At 43.4% G+C, this 20,079-nt stretch overlaps 1 protein-coding gene across 1 annotated transcript in view; it reads right to left on the bottom strand.

Moving 5' to 3' along the window:
* Positions 1–2,261: 2,261 nt before the first annotated feature.
* Positions 2,262–20,079, bottom strand: part of T265_02395 (hypothetical protein) — a gene marked incomplete at both ends in the record, with an annotated part of 32,588 nt that continues 14,770 nt past the window's right edge. Inside the window, 7 exons of the mRNA XM_009166628.1 lie at positions 2,262–2,318; positions 4,456–4,499; positions 5,798–5,909; positions 6,602–6,707; positions 9,463–9,573; positions 13,787–13,887; positions 15,982–16,049. Of these exons, the coding sequence (XP_009164892.1) occupies positions 2,262–2,318; positions 4,456–4,499; positions 5,798–5,909; positions 6,602–6,707; positions 9,463–9,573; positions 13,787–13,887; positions 15,982–16,049 (599 nt within the window). The remainder of the gene's footprint in view (positions 2,319–4,455; positions 4,500–5,797; positions 5,910–6,601; positions 6,708–9,462; positions 9,574–13,786; positions 13,888–15,981; positions 16,050–20,079) is intronic.

A 20,079-nucleotide genomic window follows, 5' to 3' on the forward strand; every position in this document is an offset into this window, starting at 1 on the left:
GGCGTTCAGGAAATGACTCCTAAGCATGAAAATGGGAACGGGACGGTAGTTTAAAACTTCGTCTGAGAAGACAAATGTCTTCTGCTACTAGTTACACGAAATGGGAGTCTCTTTACATGTAGAAACTGTTTTCACACGAACACTTCATACTAGGTTGCAGAAGCCTTCTTAAGTTGTTGATGATGTCAGAGGCAAGAGATTTGTACGTGCATCTGGAATGTGAACGTATCTATCGGCGACATACGCGAAAATGCGAGAATGCAAAGGGAAGTAAATGGATGGCAGAGTAGAACCAATGGCACGAGATCTGAACAAAGCTTTGGAGTTGGTAAGTACGTGATCAATTTGGATTCATTTCCTGAATGGCTCCTAAGTGAGATCAAGAAGATCTAGCCGAACAAGAGCCATGAGACTAAATCTACTGCGACAAATCACGATGGAGAAGCAGATAAACGTGGGGACTAATCATACTGTAGTGATCAACGCTTAAAGCTGAACGGTTGTGTGATCAACCACTGGCCCGAAGGTTGCAGGTTTGAAACTCTCTTCTGGGAAGAATGCGGGGAGATGCACACCACTGATCATTCCCAATGAGGGAGCAACAATCCTATGGTGCCTCCTGGGCTTTCAGCTTAGGCTGACTTCAACGACAGAAGGAAATCTGAATTGAAAATAATAAAATCTTTTTACACTACGATCTACATAAAATTTCACTGAGAAACTAGTCCGCCGCGTCTGATGAGACTTGGGACAATACAAAATCTAGCGAATGCGATCCGGCAGACATGGTTTGGAAATTTAGACTCATCGAGTGCTTTTGATCATTGAGTCTCATCGCAAAAATACTGAATAATGACGTGGATGGACAATGCTGTCTGGATAAACAAATGCGAGGAGATCGCTGTCGTTCTTTATGTTCTTTAGCTCGCGAAACTTGCTAGGGAAGTACTGTAAGCATCATCATAATCAGCATTGTCAGCTGTAATACCCGCGTGGTTGTAGCTTCCACAGTTTCGTTCATCAATGATTCGGGGAGGTGGGATACGTAGCAGCGCATTGGAGGCGGGAGCTGATAAATTGGTGCGTAAATACAGCACTGTCTGTGGACTGTCAAGTGGGGGGATTGGGAAGGGAGCTATAAAATTGAAGGCAACAGCATGGATGCACCATCCATGCAAACATCCAAGTTTACTCCACACAATCATCTGTGATTCGTCACTCTTGGTGGGGATTAACAACGCATCAATTAGTGTCCTTCGAGGAAGTACTATTATTATAACCCGTGACGTCAACAAGTTCCAGTGCCCTGAAGATTTGCAACGTGGAGCGAGTTCAATAATCGATTCGAGCAATCAACGGGAAATTCCGTACCGGCACCTAATGCAGTAAGACAGGGGTTTCAGTTCAGAGGATGACAGATGGCTGAAATGATACACAATAACGTTATATAACTAATTGTGTGAATGGGTGATAACGCAAATTAATGCATTATTCGATTTTGTTCGATCGAAGACGGGAAGTGCTTCGGTTCGGAGTGCGCACTCGTCATTACATTTCATTGTAAAACGCTAGGTGCTACACCGTACGATTGCCGTCGAGTTGTTCTAGTGAAGGAATAATGAGGCTGAATTGTTATTCATTCTATGAGAGATCGCATAAAGTAGTGTACGTAATCGTGGCATTTTGTGTTAATTAACCAACCGGTGAACACCGCTGGAGAATCGAATACTCTACAACCTCAACAGAAATAATACGACGGGATTCGAACGGCAAAAAAACAAGTCCCAGTTAATGATCAGTGCTCAAAAATGGGGTGATATTTTGCACAGGTAATAAACAACATGCGGAGCAAATGTTCCAGAGGAAGAACGGGTTCCCATGACTGATTTTCATTTGGTTTAAGGCTGTGGGTTAAAAGAGCAGCTAGGGGTATAAAAAGATGTTTCTTCGCTTACTTGTAGAGAAAATATCGGGGAGGGAATTAAAAAGTCAATAAATATTTGAAAACTAACAACAACATCATACAATATTGGAGGCAACTTTGAATTTGAATGGGTTAAAAGGCAGTTTGAATAGAAAAAGTAGGAAGGCAAAATAATCTGATTTATGAATATGGATTGTAGTAAAAAGTTGTTGAATGGGGTTGGAGAAAGGCGTTGTGAACACTGGGCAGACGGTCGTACATCAGTTGTTCGCGTATGAATGTTTACCCTGCATTTTTATGCAAGCGTGCTTTGGTTTGGCTGTTTTCTTGTCGGCAATCAAATTGGACTGCTAGAGAGCTCTTCGTTTGCTCTCGTGATGCATTCAGCATGCATCTGTGGAAAGAAAAAAACACGGTTCACTCCTGGGCGCAGGCGAAGGCATCGAATAAAGTGTACCACTCATATGAGGGAACGAAACGTGATGGCTAAGTAGCATGTTTCCTTTCTAATAGGTAGACTTGATACCGTCTCAACTGTCACACGGGCTTGACAATTGGGTTACGCCTCAGTGTTAACAACCATTGCTTGATGGGAAGCCCTTCCTTAATTTGGGTGTCCTTTGTGGAAAGCTGACGTACATCTGGGAGAGGGGTTTCGGGCCGACGATTAGTAGATAAATACGACCTCCCTCTATAATTGATTCACCTGTGAGTTGTTGTCTCTTCTAAACAAAAAACTACAAAATCGAACTCGTTAACTGGGAGTACAGTGCGTCGTTGTGTGACTGACTCAAATGGATAATAGTCCCGTTCAGGTATAATATTTAACCGACTTTGGGAGACTCAGGTTTCTTCAATATCCTATCATGAATATCCAAAATCTGTTGGTCTATTTTTAACGACGAAACGATCACTTTGAGCTAGCAGGACCCTGTCTTATCCCACTCCACTGCATCTCTGCCTGTTCCTTTCACGGTTGAGTTAAAGAAGGCAGTTTTGCCTTCTTTTCCATCCGGGTATGGTCTGTTGTACCCGGATGGACAGCTGACGATATGGTTGAAACACAACAGACCATACCCGGATGGACAGCTGACGATATGGTTGTCATTCGGTGCACCAGTCCTCTATAACAGACAACCCGCTCCTGAAGGAATGGGCTCCTTCTGAAAAGTCTACCTTCTCCAATGACCTAGTGGGCTGTTTCAAATTTAGTGTGGTTGACTGCCTTCGTACATGACACTTGAAACTGACCAAAATTTACCGTCATCACGACAGGCTTATTCGAAAACTGCAAAAGAACTCTTATATGTATGTATTGAAGATGCAGTGCTTTCGATTACATTTCCATGATCCGCCAAAGATGATATATTTTTTTTAACATTCATTACGTCCGAATATCTAACTTTACGTTAGCGGAAATCTATTACAGTTGATAACATCTATTCAATATCCGTCCAAGATGAAGGGGACTAGCTGAAGAACAGAGAATTCAACGAGATGTGCTTTGTTCTATTTAAACGACACCGTTCGTCCTGATTGGTGGCTTCTCTATGGGGATGTGGGAGTGGTCGTAGCTAACGGGAAGCAATCCTTTGAATATAGGATCCATCTTCGAAATGGCCTCCCTTTTGGATGTATTACTGTAAACGATCGTGGTTTGTGCGTCACATCGTGTTGTCATGGTGATTAAATTACTTCAGAAATCAGGAATGTGCACGAGAGGGATTCCTCATGAAATCGGGTCCATAGACCTGAGTGAAATTCATTTAAAGACCAAATAACCAGCCCAGAAGACAGAGAATAAGAAAGCAGGAGCTGTCACTTGATTTATGTGCCTGACTCAATGCCAACGATGAAATTGGCAACATGACCGATTCATATATACACACACCTTAAATTTCATAGGTGAGGAACGTTACACTGTCTCCCAGAACTCCACTGTATTTCTCAAGGAAGCTCAGGAGGACTTCCCAGTAAGTTACTCTATGAGCCAATAAGCAGCCTTGGGTGTGTGAAACTTCCATCTGAGAAGTCATCTTTCGAGGAGCCAATCATAATATTATCACGTGATGTGGTTTTCGTGATTGACGGATGAGTGGTCGTATATCTTGTCTAAGTGAGGACTAATCACGGTGCTAATCAGCTGCTTTCGACCAAACGGCTGTGTTCAAACATGATTGGAAGGCGCATGAAACTCTGAGTTTCGTAAGACGCGAAATGCTGATGAACATCAGCAAGGATGAAATAACTGTACAGTACTTCTCAGCCTCTCAGCCTAAACTAACTTTACTGTTAGGATGAAATCTCCATTGAATATTGTCACATCTACTCCCATCACTATAAATTACAACACTTTATAAAAGTAAAGATGTTAACCACAACGAGTGGGAACGTTGACGAATGTCAGCGGGAATTCACTGTCGAATGATACGACCCTCACTTTGTGGGTAGAAGATAGCTTCGTTCAGTCACGTAATGGATAACACTTTTAAATGAATCATAGACTTGGTAAAGGACGGTAAAACGCTTACTGCACGTTGCGTAGTCAACCGACGGAGATCTTCTTTGACGAACACTGAAAAGGGATCAAGTGCACCAGGTCAAATGTTAGAAGCGGGTTCGTGGGGTTGGGCGGCAAAATATAAAACTATTCCGTATGTGTTGACCTTAAAATTCACGAACAAATTCGGTTTAACGTCATATTTCCGAACGAAATATCGTCCAGAAGGAAGTTCGCATTACAAAGGTTTGCCACCATAGGGGTTAACCTCGGGTCGAAGTATGTCAGTTCTGATAGAAGACCAGGAGACTGCCTCACTTGTCATCAGGTTTTTATCCAGTCACCTCGTCAGCTACTCTTTTCTAAATAATGATATGATCAATTAGATGTAATTTTCAACCACTTTTCCTCATTCATTTTACTACTTTTTTGTCGGATAGACGTTAGATTTCGAACAGCTATCACCCTGCGGGTTGTTGAACCCCATCCTCATATGACACAATGATTTTGGCTCGGCGCGAGCGTACTCATCAGAAAGTCTGTGGCTCGAATCCAGCATCGGCATCGTGACTGCTCCTATGTAGGCTGACAGTATCTGGCTGAGCTACTCCACTGAACTGTTAGCAGGAAATGTGTACGGTATCAATCTAAAGGCCAGACTGTCAGTCAGCTTTGTACAACTTTGCACATACGCCCCCTTCATTTTGCATTCAACTAAACGATTTGATTTGGCTGTGATATGGGTGATAGGTGGTTGATAAACATCAGAAAATCGAAAGTCGCAGACGCTACTAATCGGCAAATCTGTTAGGTGTTGAAAGGTGTTGTAATTTGGAGGTGCACTTGGCAGCATAGTATAGAAGGACACGTTGAAAGAACACGTTGGAATGCTAGGTAATGAGTGAACGAATATAGCATTGACAAAAAATATTGCACATGAGGTTGCATGGAACTCTCTGATAGCCCACGGTCGGCTTCTTACTTACAGGGGCTAATCAGGTAGGTGCGGTTTCTAAGTAACGTTCCAATTAAACACTCATTTGCACACAGTTGGCAAAATACACTCAGGTCTATATCACCTGGATCCCAGCAAGATCCCTCGTTTGTGATGTTCTTTAACTGTCTCAGTTGGCAGGATACTTGAGAAATCGGCGTATACTTTCTCATCGTACGACAGCTGAAGGATGTCACAAACAAAGATTATATCCGGGTCTGTGGTTAACATGGAAGAATTTGCGAATGAGCGCACTTTGCCAAAGCTGTACTGTTGTTGGTATCTGTGCCTAGGAAACGCCTAGCTGAAATGACCGATGCAAAACGCTGAAAAATTGTCACGATGGGTCGAAACGATTACCGAAAAATATTCAACTTACACAGTAGAAGGAAACCAACGGCCAGTAGGACGGTGAAATAAGTGTTGGTATATTTGACGTCATACAGACCCACCATACTGCTTGCGGAAGTAATGAATATGATCCCAAAAACCTGAAAAAAACGCACAAAATAGACGGGAACTATGCTGCAAAATGGGGCTAAAGCACAGAAATACTGCAAATTGCCCAAAACAGAAAGTTTTCAAATCCGAAACCAAATTATGTTCTTGTGTTAAGCAGTGGTGAAAGCGGGCGGCAACGATACACTACCACCTGGCCTACCAGTTTTCGTCTGAAAAATATACTACTGGGAGTAGAAAAGTAGTCAGTAATGCTAAAGAAACCATCTAGTCAGGATTAATCCGTAATTCATTAAATGAAGAAAGATGAATAATTAGGGAAAAATCCGGCTGGAGAACTGAGCTAAAAATAAAAAAAAGCGTCTGCTGCTCAAAACATACATAGTGCTGGCGACAGGCAAGTAGTATTTTTTAGACTAATGCGGCAGTATCAAAGCTGAGGACGGAGCAACCCAGATTCCTGCTCGTGAGATACGTTCTAGTTGAAGGCTCGTATGTGCTACATGGAAGATAACTTTTTGAAGTGAGCGGGAGTGTCTGTTTATTGCTATACAACAAAGAGGATGGAACAAACACAAACACATCGATTTTGATGTCTGAGGAAGTGACTACCGATACATAAACTACTGTAATCCAACCTTCTTCTTCATAGTGAAAAGTCTACCAGACAAAAGCTCATGAGGGAGCATGTGCAAAACAAACAAAAGGTGCACAATACACGTACCTGAGCGGATGCATTAAGCAGACCGGATGTAAGTCCTTCATCGGCAGGATATGTGAGTTCGGCGGCAAATTCGAAGCCGATTGGTAGAAAGCCGGTCATTGCGAGTCTGGATGGAGGCAAAGTAACAGATTGTCCTCCCCATTAGTCCTATACTGCGCATATCAGTTGAACGAACAAAGACCACATAGAAATAGTGAATTAAAAGTAACCTAATAGCAAAATGATCCCAGGATTATTCGTTCTGCCTGAAGGCATCAAAAACGAGAGATTCAGCTGGGTTCTAGGTGAGTCTCTTGCAAAACTAAATTTGCTTGCAAACGAGTGTATTTCGTTGATCCCAGGATTAATGGATTGCTGAAAAAGTGAAAGAAACCACGCTCCAGATTAGCAGAACTGGCAATCTAAACAACACAGATTCAGACAATTTGTTGTGTAGTTCGACTTTACTCATATTCATAGCCGCTTGCTAAAGTGCATCGTAGCCATCCATGTTTGGGTGGAAAGTGATGAAACAATTTTTACCTCACCGCTCTTGATAAGTTCTACGCAGTAATCCATTTGATAAAACTCCGTACGATACGTACCTCTCCAATAGAAACCAACATACCCCATGAATTTCTTGCTATTATTGCCTCGCTTGTAGCGATTTTACCCCTCGAAGAACAGCCATGTACTACAAAGTTTCAAACATATATTTCAGTGGCTTAGTGTAAATTAGAATAACAGTAATCCGAAACGTAGGACAACAGTGACTCTGAGAGGCTTTCAAAGTCGAACAACTGGATCCAAATACTATGGTTCACACCTGATAGTTGATGAGTTTACCAATCCATCCGGTTTGAGTTCCTCTTTGCTTTGGCAACTCGATAGTAAAAACTGAATATCGTGCACTACTTGCTGCCTTCAGAGGGCCATTTCTGTTGAGCTGGTGGAGCCAAACTTCTAATGACAGCAATCAACCAGCGGCAAATCCTTATGCCTAACCACCTAGGAAGATTCTGATGACATTCGCGGCAAATTACCAGTGTTTCCAACTAAACCGAAGTTCCGTCGGTCACGAAACCAAAACCTGTACTCATTGGAGCCATCAAAATAAGGCGAAATCATTATTCAGGAGTATCCTAACACAACGCGCCAAGTAAACTGGTGGTGAACCCTTTTCGAACTCAAACATAGTAACATAAACGAGAGATTCAGCTGGTTTCTAGCTGAGCCTCTCGAAAATGAGTGTATTTCGCCAAATAGGGTTTATATCTGGTGGAACAAATCAAGCTGATGAACTTTGAAAGTCCGGGCGATCGTCGGTTACTGGTCGAAAAGAACAATCTGGCTACTTATGGGCAATTAAGTAGAATAGCTAATGTGTACAGTGTTCCATCGCAGCCAAACCGACACTTTGTTTACATGCGTGTGTGGGGATGCTACGGAAATCCTTATCCGAAAACCGAGTGGTAAATCACCAAACCTGTAGACAGGTCGGTTTAACTGTCATCCAAAGCAACTTTCACCCCATGGGTTTCCTGATCGTTTCCGCAAAATAAGTCAGTCCGTTACATGTTGAACAAACCCCTCATTACACTTGGAGCAGCCATGTAAAATTGCCGAAGTGTGACGATCACCATCACCGAAAAGTCGGAATTGGCAGATCTGATGAAAACCTGATGGGCATCCATGCGGTTACGCGCAAACCAGTGAGAAGCACTGTACTACAATCAAAGCTACTGTATCAATGGGAAAACAAGGTGCAGTAAACGTCACGGAAAAACAGTTTGGTTGCGCAAAATGTGACATACGTATTGTACAGACCACTAGCGCCAACAGAATGGAAGTTGGATTATATTGCGTTCGGAATAAAGTTGGGACGAAATGCGTCTGATTGGTTGAGTCCAATACATAGCATGGTTTAGCCCAAAATGAGCATGTTCGAAATAGACACGGGATTATAAAAATTTGGGCAACATGTGTTATCCGTGGCACCAGAAAACTCCTGCCATTGGAGTTTTGCTGGGATATCTGATCACATCCGCATCATGAATTGCTTTGGTTAGTGCCCATTACAGTATTCATCGATGACTGAGGATTCTTGCGAGAAGATTTCCAAGGCGGCGGCAGTTCGACGATGACATTTCACGACTAATACTGCGCCTCCGGAGACGTCAAAAGTAACGGACGTTTACTACGCGAACCGGACAGTGAGCTGGTTTACGATGTCTTCAACACAACCCCAGGGAGTCAAGCACCACTGAGGTCGACTGAAAATCTGTCTCTGCGGTCAGTTCTGCTGTGCATACTCTTGATCTGTCCGTTACTGGAGACAAGAGTTGAGTCGTAAGCGGCATGAGCCGTTCGTCATCTTTCTAAACCTACAATCTGGGACATTCATAGAATCGTTGAACACCAAAAATAGTGTGTATCTGTACTTACAGAGACCGAGGGGCCCGCACTTATGAAAAGGTGGAAAGATTTCAATCCGACGGTCAGCCTACCAACCTACTTGTTGCGAGGCTTTGGTCCGAAGACTTCGGGTTAGGGCCACAATCGTCCACTTCTCTGTGTGCGTATCTCATCCTGTATACATTCGTGAACATCACAGCACCACGAGAAGTTGGCATTGGTAGGGAAATTTCTTCCCAACCTGAGTGCACAAGACTTTCTGTGCATCCAAATACCTCCACGTGCTCCCTCTGACAGAAACAAAAAAGCTTTTGACACTAGCTTGTGAGACAATAGAGATATTGGCGTCGTAAATTGAATTTCGGATGTCAATCATTCTTACATGGTTCCCGTAACATCTCAGACAATGTGAAAAATTGGGTTGGTTGAAAGTAAATGTGGGAAAACACAAAAGAGATGCCACGCACCCAAGAAAGAATGAGGCCACGAACGCAACGTCGATTCGTTCCAGAAGAAGTAATCCTGTGAATCCGCACATCCAAACCAACGCGATTGCATAAGTGATCAATATGACCAGTCTGTTGATCGATAAATAGGAAAATGAACTGGTATAATGTCGACACAGCGTATCAAATTCAACACTTTTCCAATAGCACACTGTGCGATCTAGCACATAATACACAGATTATACAGTGTAACATTTTAAGGCGCCTGTCCAACCATGGTAGCTGTTTTGCCCGGACGGTCACGTGATATGTGATCGATTCCAATAAAGTAGCTCCACTTGCCCATCGATCGAACAACGAGGGACGATTATGCACAGAGAAACTAGTGCCCACGCGCGAACAATGAAGCGATCACTTAAACTAAATGTCATACATATACAGTACGGAGTACAGAGGCGTTTTCCAACAAAAAAATACCGGTTTGCACCTGCAAGTTATCAGCTCTTTCAAACGGGGATTTCATTTTAACATTTTAGGAGTTTGGTAGTCATTCGGCTGATTTATTAATGAGGAACATTTCGATTTTATCACAAATCCTTCGTCAGGTCAAGTGAACAAGTTACCATCTTGACCGTGTGTTGAGTTAGGAGAACCAAGCAAAAATATCTCTTCTTGCTAGGTATCAACCGATGAATTTTTTGTTAGGATGAGTGAACAACTGTTGAGACCGATAGACCTTGGGCCGGGTCAAGGGTATGGTATCTCCGGTTCAATTCTTTCGAACACTCCCCTTGAGATTCATTTACAATCTTCTGCCCTGTGTGGGTGACGTAATGCTGCGCCATTTTCACCACTTCTGATGAAAAATCCATGTTTACTGGCAACGGTGCAGCATGCCAGCTCTCCATACGAATTCCAGCTCTTTGCTCTTGATTCTACTCACACTGTACTGCGTGATATGGCGTTCTTGTTGTCAGTTTCTATCCAGATTGCCTGAGTGATTATCTGGGGAAGTAGGCACCTCAGAATATTTGTCGTAAGCTAGCATCAAGTCCCTTCCCCATTCAACTTTATTCTTTTCTTTACAATAAGGCCTTCAAATAAATCATGGTTTTACGGCAGTGAGGCATCGGAGTCAAACACTGATGTCGTTCTGTCGACGATGTTGATGATGTAGTGCGTGGCGATTACCACCGCCTCGGTCAAAAGCCGCTATGGCTTGAATCGAAGTCCCTGTTTTGAAAATTTCATCTGTTCATGATCTATTCTGTGCATGTGCCCATTGTATGTCCGTTATTACAGCTGCATTGCCCAGCGCCTGACACTGATCCGCATTTCAGGTTTATTTCACCTTTACTATTCTGCTGTCCTCACCATTTGTGGCGCACGGTTTCCAGGCCGCATATTAGTGTGGTTAATTTTATGTACACAGTCTCTACGCCTTTCATCCTTATGCTGCACTGATCAGAAGAATAAAGTTTCTCACTTCTTGAACGTGATTCGAATAGCAAGTTTGTTCAACACCCTTCGATTAACCTCAACTATCCCTGCTTTATATGGAATGATACCTACGTCAGTCTAATCCATATTAGATCTTCATACCGGAGCCGATATCCCTCGAAACTCCAGCCCAATCGAGCCCACTGAGTGTCCAATTCTAATTCTCATGGTTGGTTTCTCCTGAAGTCTTCATGTGGAGCTGTCACTGTGAGTGATCCTAATTCATCTTCCAGCATTTTCGATATTTTCCATAACTCCTCCCGTTCATGTGTGATGGATGTGTGTGTGTGTGTGCCTGTCTACCTCACTCCATTTAACATTTAACCGGTCAGTGAATCAAATGGTCAATGATATCCTTACCGAGAAATAACAATCTATGGACAGTAAAGTACAGCACTGGAACAGATGTTCGAATGTATTTTCCATCCTAGTGAAGTTGCGCCCAAGAAGATATGTATTCATGAATGTCTGGGAGTGATGCTTGACTAGTAGCGGTGATTCTCGCACATAAAACGACCTAGTCCAGAAGGAGACTGTACATGGCGCTGCTGAAAATTCTTCTGCAGCAAATGAACAATCTGCCCTTCTTTGGGCTCAGTTCCCGATTTTCTGTCGACCTTAGGGTCTAATTGAACTTAAATTGTGAGAAATTCATTTGCAGATCAACTTGGTTTTCATCTGAGGCCCAGCTGAATACATTGTCTGTGACATTTTTTAACCGTCGGACAGCTTCTCACAACCTTGTATTCAGTATCTCGAATATCGTACCAACTGAAACATGAGGCGGCCTTCGTGTAGCACATTCAGTTGGGGAATTTCATAAACGAGAGAACCAGCTGGGATTCAGTTGTGTTGCCGATGAAAACCAAATTTGTGTGCAAAGGACAGCATGATTCTGGCACTATTCATGCGAACCTCCACTCTCTCTCCCTCTGGTTTAGTCACCAAGATAAAGACCTAAAAAGAGGTGTGTTCGGATATGGATACCCGTTTGACAGCATGGCTGTTGGATGAGGTCAATTAGCGGTCATGCTTTCTTAACCAGTTAGGCCAACGTCGTAGCTAAGGCAATTCATTGATGCCTTCCAGTTGAAATCTGGCAGAAAAACGCAAATGGCTTATTCTCTATCAGAGACCCCACCATCTTTCGTTAGTTCTTTGTCATGATGGAAGCACGATGACAAATTTGTTGAAGAGACAGTGCTGTGTGTAGGTCGCATTTCATGATACTTTCGGAGTGATAGAATGTTCCTATCTACGGTGAAAATCCATCAAACACCGCACGAGGCTCAACAATGCGGCATGATATATCGAGTCTGTCGACAAGCAGAATTCTTTTCGCAAATCGGTGGACAGGTTGGATGAAACACCCTCTGACAGGACTGAAAAACTATTGCTAGCAGTACAAGTACGCGTTCCCCTGAGTTAGCCGAATTCTATAGCTTGAAGCGCATCTGAATACTTTCACGGACCTGTCCACAATAGCTCTTGTGGTACGTGTCAGAGTCACTGAAGTCATCTAAAGGCATTCTTATTAAAAAAAAACTCTCCCTAGGAAGTGAACTTTATGTTCTGTAGTGTTTCTTATTGAGATAGGTGGTAAACACTCCGATAGATGTCACTTTTAGTGATACAATGGTGAACCATGAAGCGGTCGTCCGTACAGTGCGTAGCCAAGATATCTCAGAGGTCTCTCCTGCGTGTGGCCATCTACTTCATGTTCCAGTGACTTCAGAGCACCCGTTGCGTGTTATGTGGAGTTGCTCTATGCGAATCGATCACCTTAGTGTCTTTATCTAACGTCCATCAACCGTATATCCGTGTGGTAGCTCATAACAACAGTTTCACTGTTTCTGCTACCGATGGACACTTTGCCTGGTACAGACTGGAGTGTCTGAAAAAGCTAGGCTTGCTTCTGATAATGGGACAGTTCACTTATTTACTGTGGCGCATCATCATCACGTTTCAGTGGCAATCACGTTTCGGTGGCACTGTGTCGCTACAAACTCCGCTCTAACAGCCGTAGCTGTACCGAATGGACCGGGGTAGAGACTAATGAGGCCGACTGTTTCTGCTACCGATGGACACTTTGCCTGGTACAGACTGGAGTGTCTGAAAAAGCTAGGCTTGCTTCTGACAATGGGACAGTTCACTTATTTACTGTGGCGCATCATCATCACGTTTCAGTGGCACTGTCGCTACGCCGTAGCTGTACCAAATGGACCGGGGTAGAGACTAATGAGGCCGAAGCAAACCGACAAGACAGAGCAAGTCCCTCGTTCGCTCGAATCAAAACTGCTTTGGCTGCCCCTACAGGTTGCACATCCGCAAGGCGTGAAGCAATGTGTGTAGAGCTAAGTTTGTTGAAGTACGATTTCTCCATAAAGCTGACGCATTTGCTGCCGGAAGGCTCGTGGTGACTCCCAGTATCCGCCTATGGATCGGCATATCAGCAAGTTCATCTACGTTTCGTGCAGAACCGGCAGTTGTACAAGACATTTGACAGTACAAAATAGAATTTATGGTCTGGGATTTTCAGACGACAGGCCGCTTGGTCGCCTGATAGGAAAACGAATTTCAGTGTAGGTATTGGGTTAGGAACGTATCTCGTCCGGAATAGGCAAGCTCTGGACAACTTAAATTGGATACGTCAGCTCTCAACAGTATGAAATCCTATTACAGCCCTAAGAACATTCAGTTTAGAGGAGTGGAAAACGATGAAAAGAGCCTACTGTTCATTGGGGAGAACGGCTCAGACTGGGAAAGGTCATTCAACGAATGCGTTACATCTAGTACTCACGTGTTAATCAGTAGACGTCTTCGGATAAACAAGCAAACGACTAACCTGTATTTCTTCGTTTTGTCCAAACAGATTCCAGCAAGAACAGACCCGAGGATTCCCGCAACGATCATTGTGAACCCGATCCAACCAATATTTGGATTACCCTGAAAAATGAATCAGGATCCAAATGGACAATTAAACAAGATTTCGTGGACTTTGTAAACTGTGTTAGAAGAGCCATAAAGGACAAGGCTGTGAGACAATGAAGTTTTTTGAGGAACTTCATGGTCTTGTTCGATGAACGGTGTAGTTTTCTATGATGGCGATTACAGTAATCAGATCGTCCCGAAAACTGCGGGAAACTAGTTGGACAATCCCGTAACTCTGACACTATTAAGCAGCTGTAACACCCTTCTGAAATCTAGGAACTATGCCATCCAAAGGAAAAACGAAGGCTGATACACCGTCAGATTGCTCAAGCATAGTCAAGAGCATTCGAAATGCTGAGGTTGAGTTCGAACCTCAGACCTTGCGGTCATTAAATCCACACCTCACTCATCGATTTGGCTCATTTTGGCTCATTTTTTGGCTTCCACCACGTACGTTCATACGGTTTACTACAGGTGGAGTAAGCTACTGGTTAGAACCCCAAAGTCTTCTCTGTTGTTTATCAAGAGACGTTATGTTATTCTGGCCTTTGTAGACCCCTTTCACGGGCTTATGCACTGCATCCTGTGTAAAAAAAGTTCTATGAAGAAGCCTTATGGCGAAAAAACACGCCCGACAACGTTTCAAACATTCAAGCCTGTTCATCTGCAGACTAATAACTTTTAACTCCAAACCCTTCATCAGATTACAATTCCGCGTGTCCACTTAGGCGATTCACTAGCTTGTACCTTTACCAACCGAGGTAGCCAGCTAAAGCACTCATCATGAGCACAAAAGGTTGTTGTTTAGGCATTACACTTACTACTCATGAGTTTGCTGAAAAATCTTCGATAGCCTACGACCTGTTTCACCTTTTCACTTCAGGTTCACCAGTTAAACGTGGTCACCTAATTTCCCTCAGCCTAACTGAACCAAGAGTGGACAGACTTGAAGAGAAATTCTCATTTACACAATGACTCGGCTTTGACAGCAGGCTCAAGTCAACTGAATCCAGCTGATGGTCCGCTTCAACTGAATATGCTGCGCCAGGTCACCAAATGTTTCAATTGGCACGATATTCGAGATGTTGCGTTGTGTCCAGATGTAACACACTACTCATTAGGTCCCTGAAATCTATTCAGATCTTATTTCCGCATGCCCATTCGAGGGATTCACTGACTTGTACTCAGGTTTTCAATTGGACGATATTCGAGATGTTGCGTTGTGTCCAGATGTAACACACTACTCATTAGGTCCCTGAAATCTATTCAGATCTTATTTCCGCATGCCCATTCGAGGGATTCACTGACTTGTACTCAGGTTGGTCGATTAAGAAATCATCGTGAGGACACACACAGTGTTGTTCATGTGTCATTAAGCTAGCATCCTAAAGTAGAGCTAATGCGGTCACTGCTGTCAAGAACATTCGAAATTCTTTGTTACTGTGGCCCATGGGCCTGTGTTTATAGATCATCTGACTGCTACACGTATGTCGATGAAAATATTCTCACAATCAAGACTATGGTGGCATAGTTCAGTTGTCACACATTTTGGGTTCCCTAAACCCAGAAGTGATATTAGAAAAACTGCTATCGTAGCTATCGCCAGGAGTGCTTTTGACCTTGACAACTCACCTAGTAATTCCGGCAACTATATGGAATCCATTTCCGCAAGTAACTACATGTGAAGCGCTTGGATTGATCATTTTTTCTCCGAGACACTTCAACTGTGATTCTCGTTCATCAGTCCCGTTGAACTCACTCACATTATTGACAGATAAGAGTTTTCTCCATCATCGCACTTGAAGTAGCTCGGATTTAGTAATGGAACGTACTCAGTGGGCTCTGTCTGTTCTCTTACAAACAGCAGAAGAATTTGATCCCCGGGTACACAAGTGAATACCATTCAAAGTAAAGTCGTGTCAGTGATCTCAGCATCAAAAGTATATACACAGCAACCCCCTTGTACAAGTCAACAACCGGCTCATCAAGTGTTAACCATCTTTTGAACCCATTACCATTTAAACTTATTCGCGTTCGATAAAAAGGACCATGGGTCTTTTGATCGTAAAAAAGATTCACACAACCACCAGTAATTCACGAACAACTTACCCCAAAATACTGCGCGAGTATCGGGTTCAGTAGTGTGCCCACAGCATAGTAAATGCCAGTATTGATTCCTGTAAATATCACAGAAAACGAGTGCAGCGAATAAGGCCTGGGTGAGGAAAATCCCACGTGGTCGGGTGACCTTGCTGAGTACGATTTTACACACTTTACGTTTACCGTTAGTAACCATCAAACCATCAGCTGTTCAACAGGATATACTGTACTCGAATTAGGTATGTTTACAAACGTCAAGTGAACAATTCGTAATGAACCTCACATCCGATTTCCATAGACATCTGGGCAAGACTTGAGGGTACTCTTACTAAGGATGGCCAGCACCGCGTGAAACCAACTGGATGCAGTTATGACCACGTATGGTGCATTAAAGAACACTCCAAAAACGTTCAAAACGCTCACGTCTATCGTTCTTCCTCGTCCCCAAATCGATGGTTTTGTTTTCAACTGGATTCCCTCAAGATTCTCACACGGACTACGGGGAGCGTCCAGAATGAACCAACGTGACATTCTGGATACCTGGCAACATTTCCATATGCTCACTCCATTTCGGAATGACAGTCTGATTCACCAATTCTGCGTACGCGCTGTAGTGTATCGTGTGATCTAACCTGAGCTTCATTGAAAATGTGCCCTGATTACGAATTTCCCATTGCATCCACTGTCATAAATTCATTGCTTCTAAGTTCATTTCGTCGCATGTGCTGTAGGATTCAGTGTACTTTTCCTAACGGTAACTTTTATGGCAATACGGAGTGGGTCAAAGATCATGCTGTTAAAACTTGCAAGTTGTTCAGGTCAACCATTATAATCAGGCTTATTCGATCATGCTCGATTCACGTGACGTGATTTCGATGGTTTAAGTTGACCGGCTGGTAGTGGAAATGTGTGAGGTATGGTAACAACGCTAACGTCGAATGACATCGAACTGAAGGGCGCGCATAGGGGACCCAATCAGCTGGCAATATGGGTAGGCAGGGTGAGCCAGGTTCATCCCAACCTCTGTTACTTTATTGCCATCGTGTGGCTTTTTGTGTGACTTACGTTTGACGAATCAATAGAAGCGCCTCGTCCATGGACATCGATCCAGTCAGCATGACTCACGGAAAATGCTAACCAATCAGAAGACGCATGGATGTAGAGGGAAATGTGATGCATATCACCGGACAACTGCCAGGTAGATAACTTCAACAATTCAATTTCCTCACTACCATCAGCAATTTATTGATGGATATAGAGCTAGGGATGAATACTTGGCTGTTTTCAACCGAGACTAAGACAGGTGAAGGCTGTCGACTTTTTAGAATGTTATGAACAGAGCACCACAAGGTCTGCCATTCTAACCGGAAACGCTTTACACTATACGCAAAATAGTGTTTGCTTTGCTTCCCTATCCAGTTCACCAGTTCCAGCTAACTTGGCTCGCGTGTATCTATGAGAGTGAGCGTGTATGTGGACGGGTTTGGTGCACGATCACATTCTGTGCAGCCAGCTGAGAAGATCGATCGACACCGGCAGGACAGCTACTGGGTCAGCGTTTGAACCGTCGAGTCAACCAATCACGTCACTCTAGCATGAACATGTTCTGCTTTTCAAACGTGAGGCGTCCAGCGTGAGGTCTGGAAGGCCAAAGATATGCACTGCTGCTAAAATCCAATATGACCAAAACTCGGGTTCAATGGTTCACCGCTTCCTTTGATGTTAACTCACCACAATAAATGTGCCAGGACAGGAGAACTACTGTACAACAGAGAGTGATGTTAGCGTGAATTAACGCTTTACCACTGCTATTTTCTCAATTTTTGCTTACAGAATAGACAGGCAAATAGGTGCTATAGATTTGTGGTAAAGCTTGTTAGCTCATGGGATGACCGTATGCTAATATGACTGGGTACTCACTAGTTAATCTGGATGCGCGAAGCTACTCGATTTGGTAGAGTAGTATATTGTCATTACGTTCGCTTGTCTTTTTTGGAAAAAAAGACTACGTTTTCGAGATAGGGAACTGTAAATATTAGTGCCTCATGCTCTCAGTACTTCACCTTCATTTTACCCCGCTCTAAAGAAGGTGGTAGAGCGGCGGCGATTTTATCCTAAGGAAAACAGTTATTTAGGCTGGACAGTGTCCTTTGGAGTTAGTGGTTTGGTATAATGCACAGGCCCGATTCATAGACGAGGGTTTTTCCTAAACTGGTCAGGATTGACCTCTCTGAACTTGACCAAAGACTATTTACCGCTCGCAGGAATGGGATGCTACCAGCTGCGCCGCGGCGGCGATTTATCCTAAGGAAAACAGTTATTTAGGCTGGACAGTGTCCTTTGGAGTTAGTGGTTTGGTATAATGCACAGGCCCGATTCATAGACGAGGGTTTTTCCTAAACTGGTCAGGATTGACCTCTCTGAACTTGACCAAAGACTATTTACCGCTCGCAGGAATGGGATGCTACCAGCTGCGCCGTGATTTGGATCTTCCGTGGGAGTTTTATGCTTTGAACATCTTGATAAATGAGGCTACTTGTCGTGTCAGAGGTCAGAACTCAGACATAGCTTCATTCTGACAAAGATTTATCCTCATTTTATTCCCCTTATGGATTAAGCAAATCGAACCATTATGGTGACTCAGTGACATATCAGTGACAAATTTATTCACTGGCATCAGCCCGGATATTGTGTAATATTTTTGGGCTACCAAAAATTGGTCAACGAAAACAGAGGACCACTGGGTTGCTTAAAAGTAACTCAGTAGTATGTATTTGTCACGGTGTCCAACACTATGTGCTTGTAAATTGAAGATGGTTCATAAAATGTATTAAGCATGTGAATATCAAGTCGCATAGTCGCATGCTCACCCACATTCTGACATATGTTGTCGAATAAATGACAGTGCACTCAACCACTTCGACAACCCGGGATCGAAACTCACATGGCAAATTCAAATTGGTCACTAGACTCTGGGAAGTGTAGACTAGAAGGACGAATATCTTCTCGTCCCGCGAACTTTCCGCCACCAGGTCCTTACTCCGGTCGGAACATAATGACGTCCGTCTTAGTGAGCTGTAATCAGAGCAGGTCGTTTCATTGCAACCGCGTTCTCTGAGACTGTGGCAAGCGTCCAACAAAAACGCCAAAGGTACCGCTTGGGCTACTAAGTCCTTCCACTTGTACGGCAGAGGCTATTTCCAGTGTTGGTGTTGATCTAACGCAAACTGTTTGGAACTTCCGAGACCGAATTCACACCGGCTACACAGATTTGGTTATTGGAAGCAGTTATCCTCATGGTAAGAGAGTGTACATTCTGGTGAGACGGTGGCGTCAGTGATTTATTTGATGCATGTCGACTGGGGGAATTTACGCAACTAACTCTAGCGAAGTTGGAAAGATGTGCTCGTGTCCTGCAGAAATGTTTACTCCGATTTGTCGTCTCTTTAATCGTCTTCTCCATGGGTCATATCTCATCAAAAGATGGAGGACCGTCAGAAGTCTGCCCACACGAAAGCCTTTTTTAACGTTTTGTTTCTCTAACTTCTACCCTGTTGCATGCGCATTAGAGTAGTCTGAATTGCTAGAGAAGCTGTCGCTTACTTTCATTCAAGCCCCACTGGGTGAATTTAAGGATAACACTAAATATGAAGCATAACCGTTCAGCTGCCACACTCTCTCGGTGCCTAGCTGCCTAGACAGAAGCTATCAAGTTGCTGAGGTTGAGTACGAACCACGCACCTTAACCACTGAGCTGTTTTGTCTAGCCTTCGAGGATATTTATTAATCAGTTTTCCAAAAACGATAAATAACGGACGGTTGTTCAATAACTTGAATTTTGAAGGCCCTACCGAAGCATGTGTTGCAGTTTTTTTCGATTTACCTGATTTGCTCATTCGAACTCCTCTTGTAGTCGAAATGTACGGGCCAATTACGTCACGTTTAAACCAAGATTGCATTCAGGGTAAACACCATTTACACTTTGATGGCTAAAGGCCTATTACAACTGCAGATGACTTGTAATCTATTGCCCTTTCCTTTTGGCGTGTATTTTATTTCCTTGTAGCAATGCGCGCTGGCAGTCTAACTAATCGCATCCAATCCAAG

The sequence above is a fragment of the Opisthorchis viverrini genome (assembly GCF_000715545.1).
Source record: "Opisthorchis viverrini unplaced genomic scaffold opera_v5_29, whole genome shotgun sequence".
In the NCBI taxonomy this organism is placed as follows: domain Eukaryota; kingdom Metazoa; phylum Platyhelminthes; class Trematoda; order Opisthorchiida; family Opisthorchiidae; genus Opisthorchis; species Opisthorchis viverrini.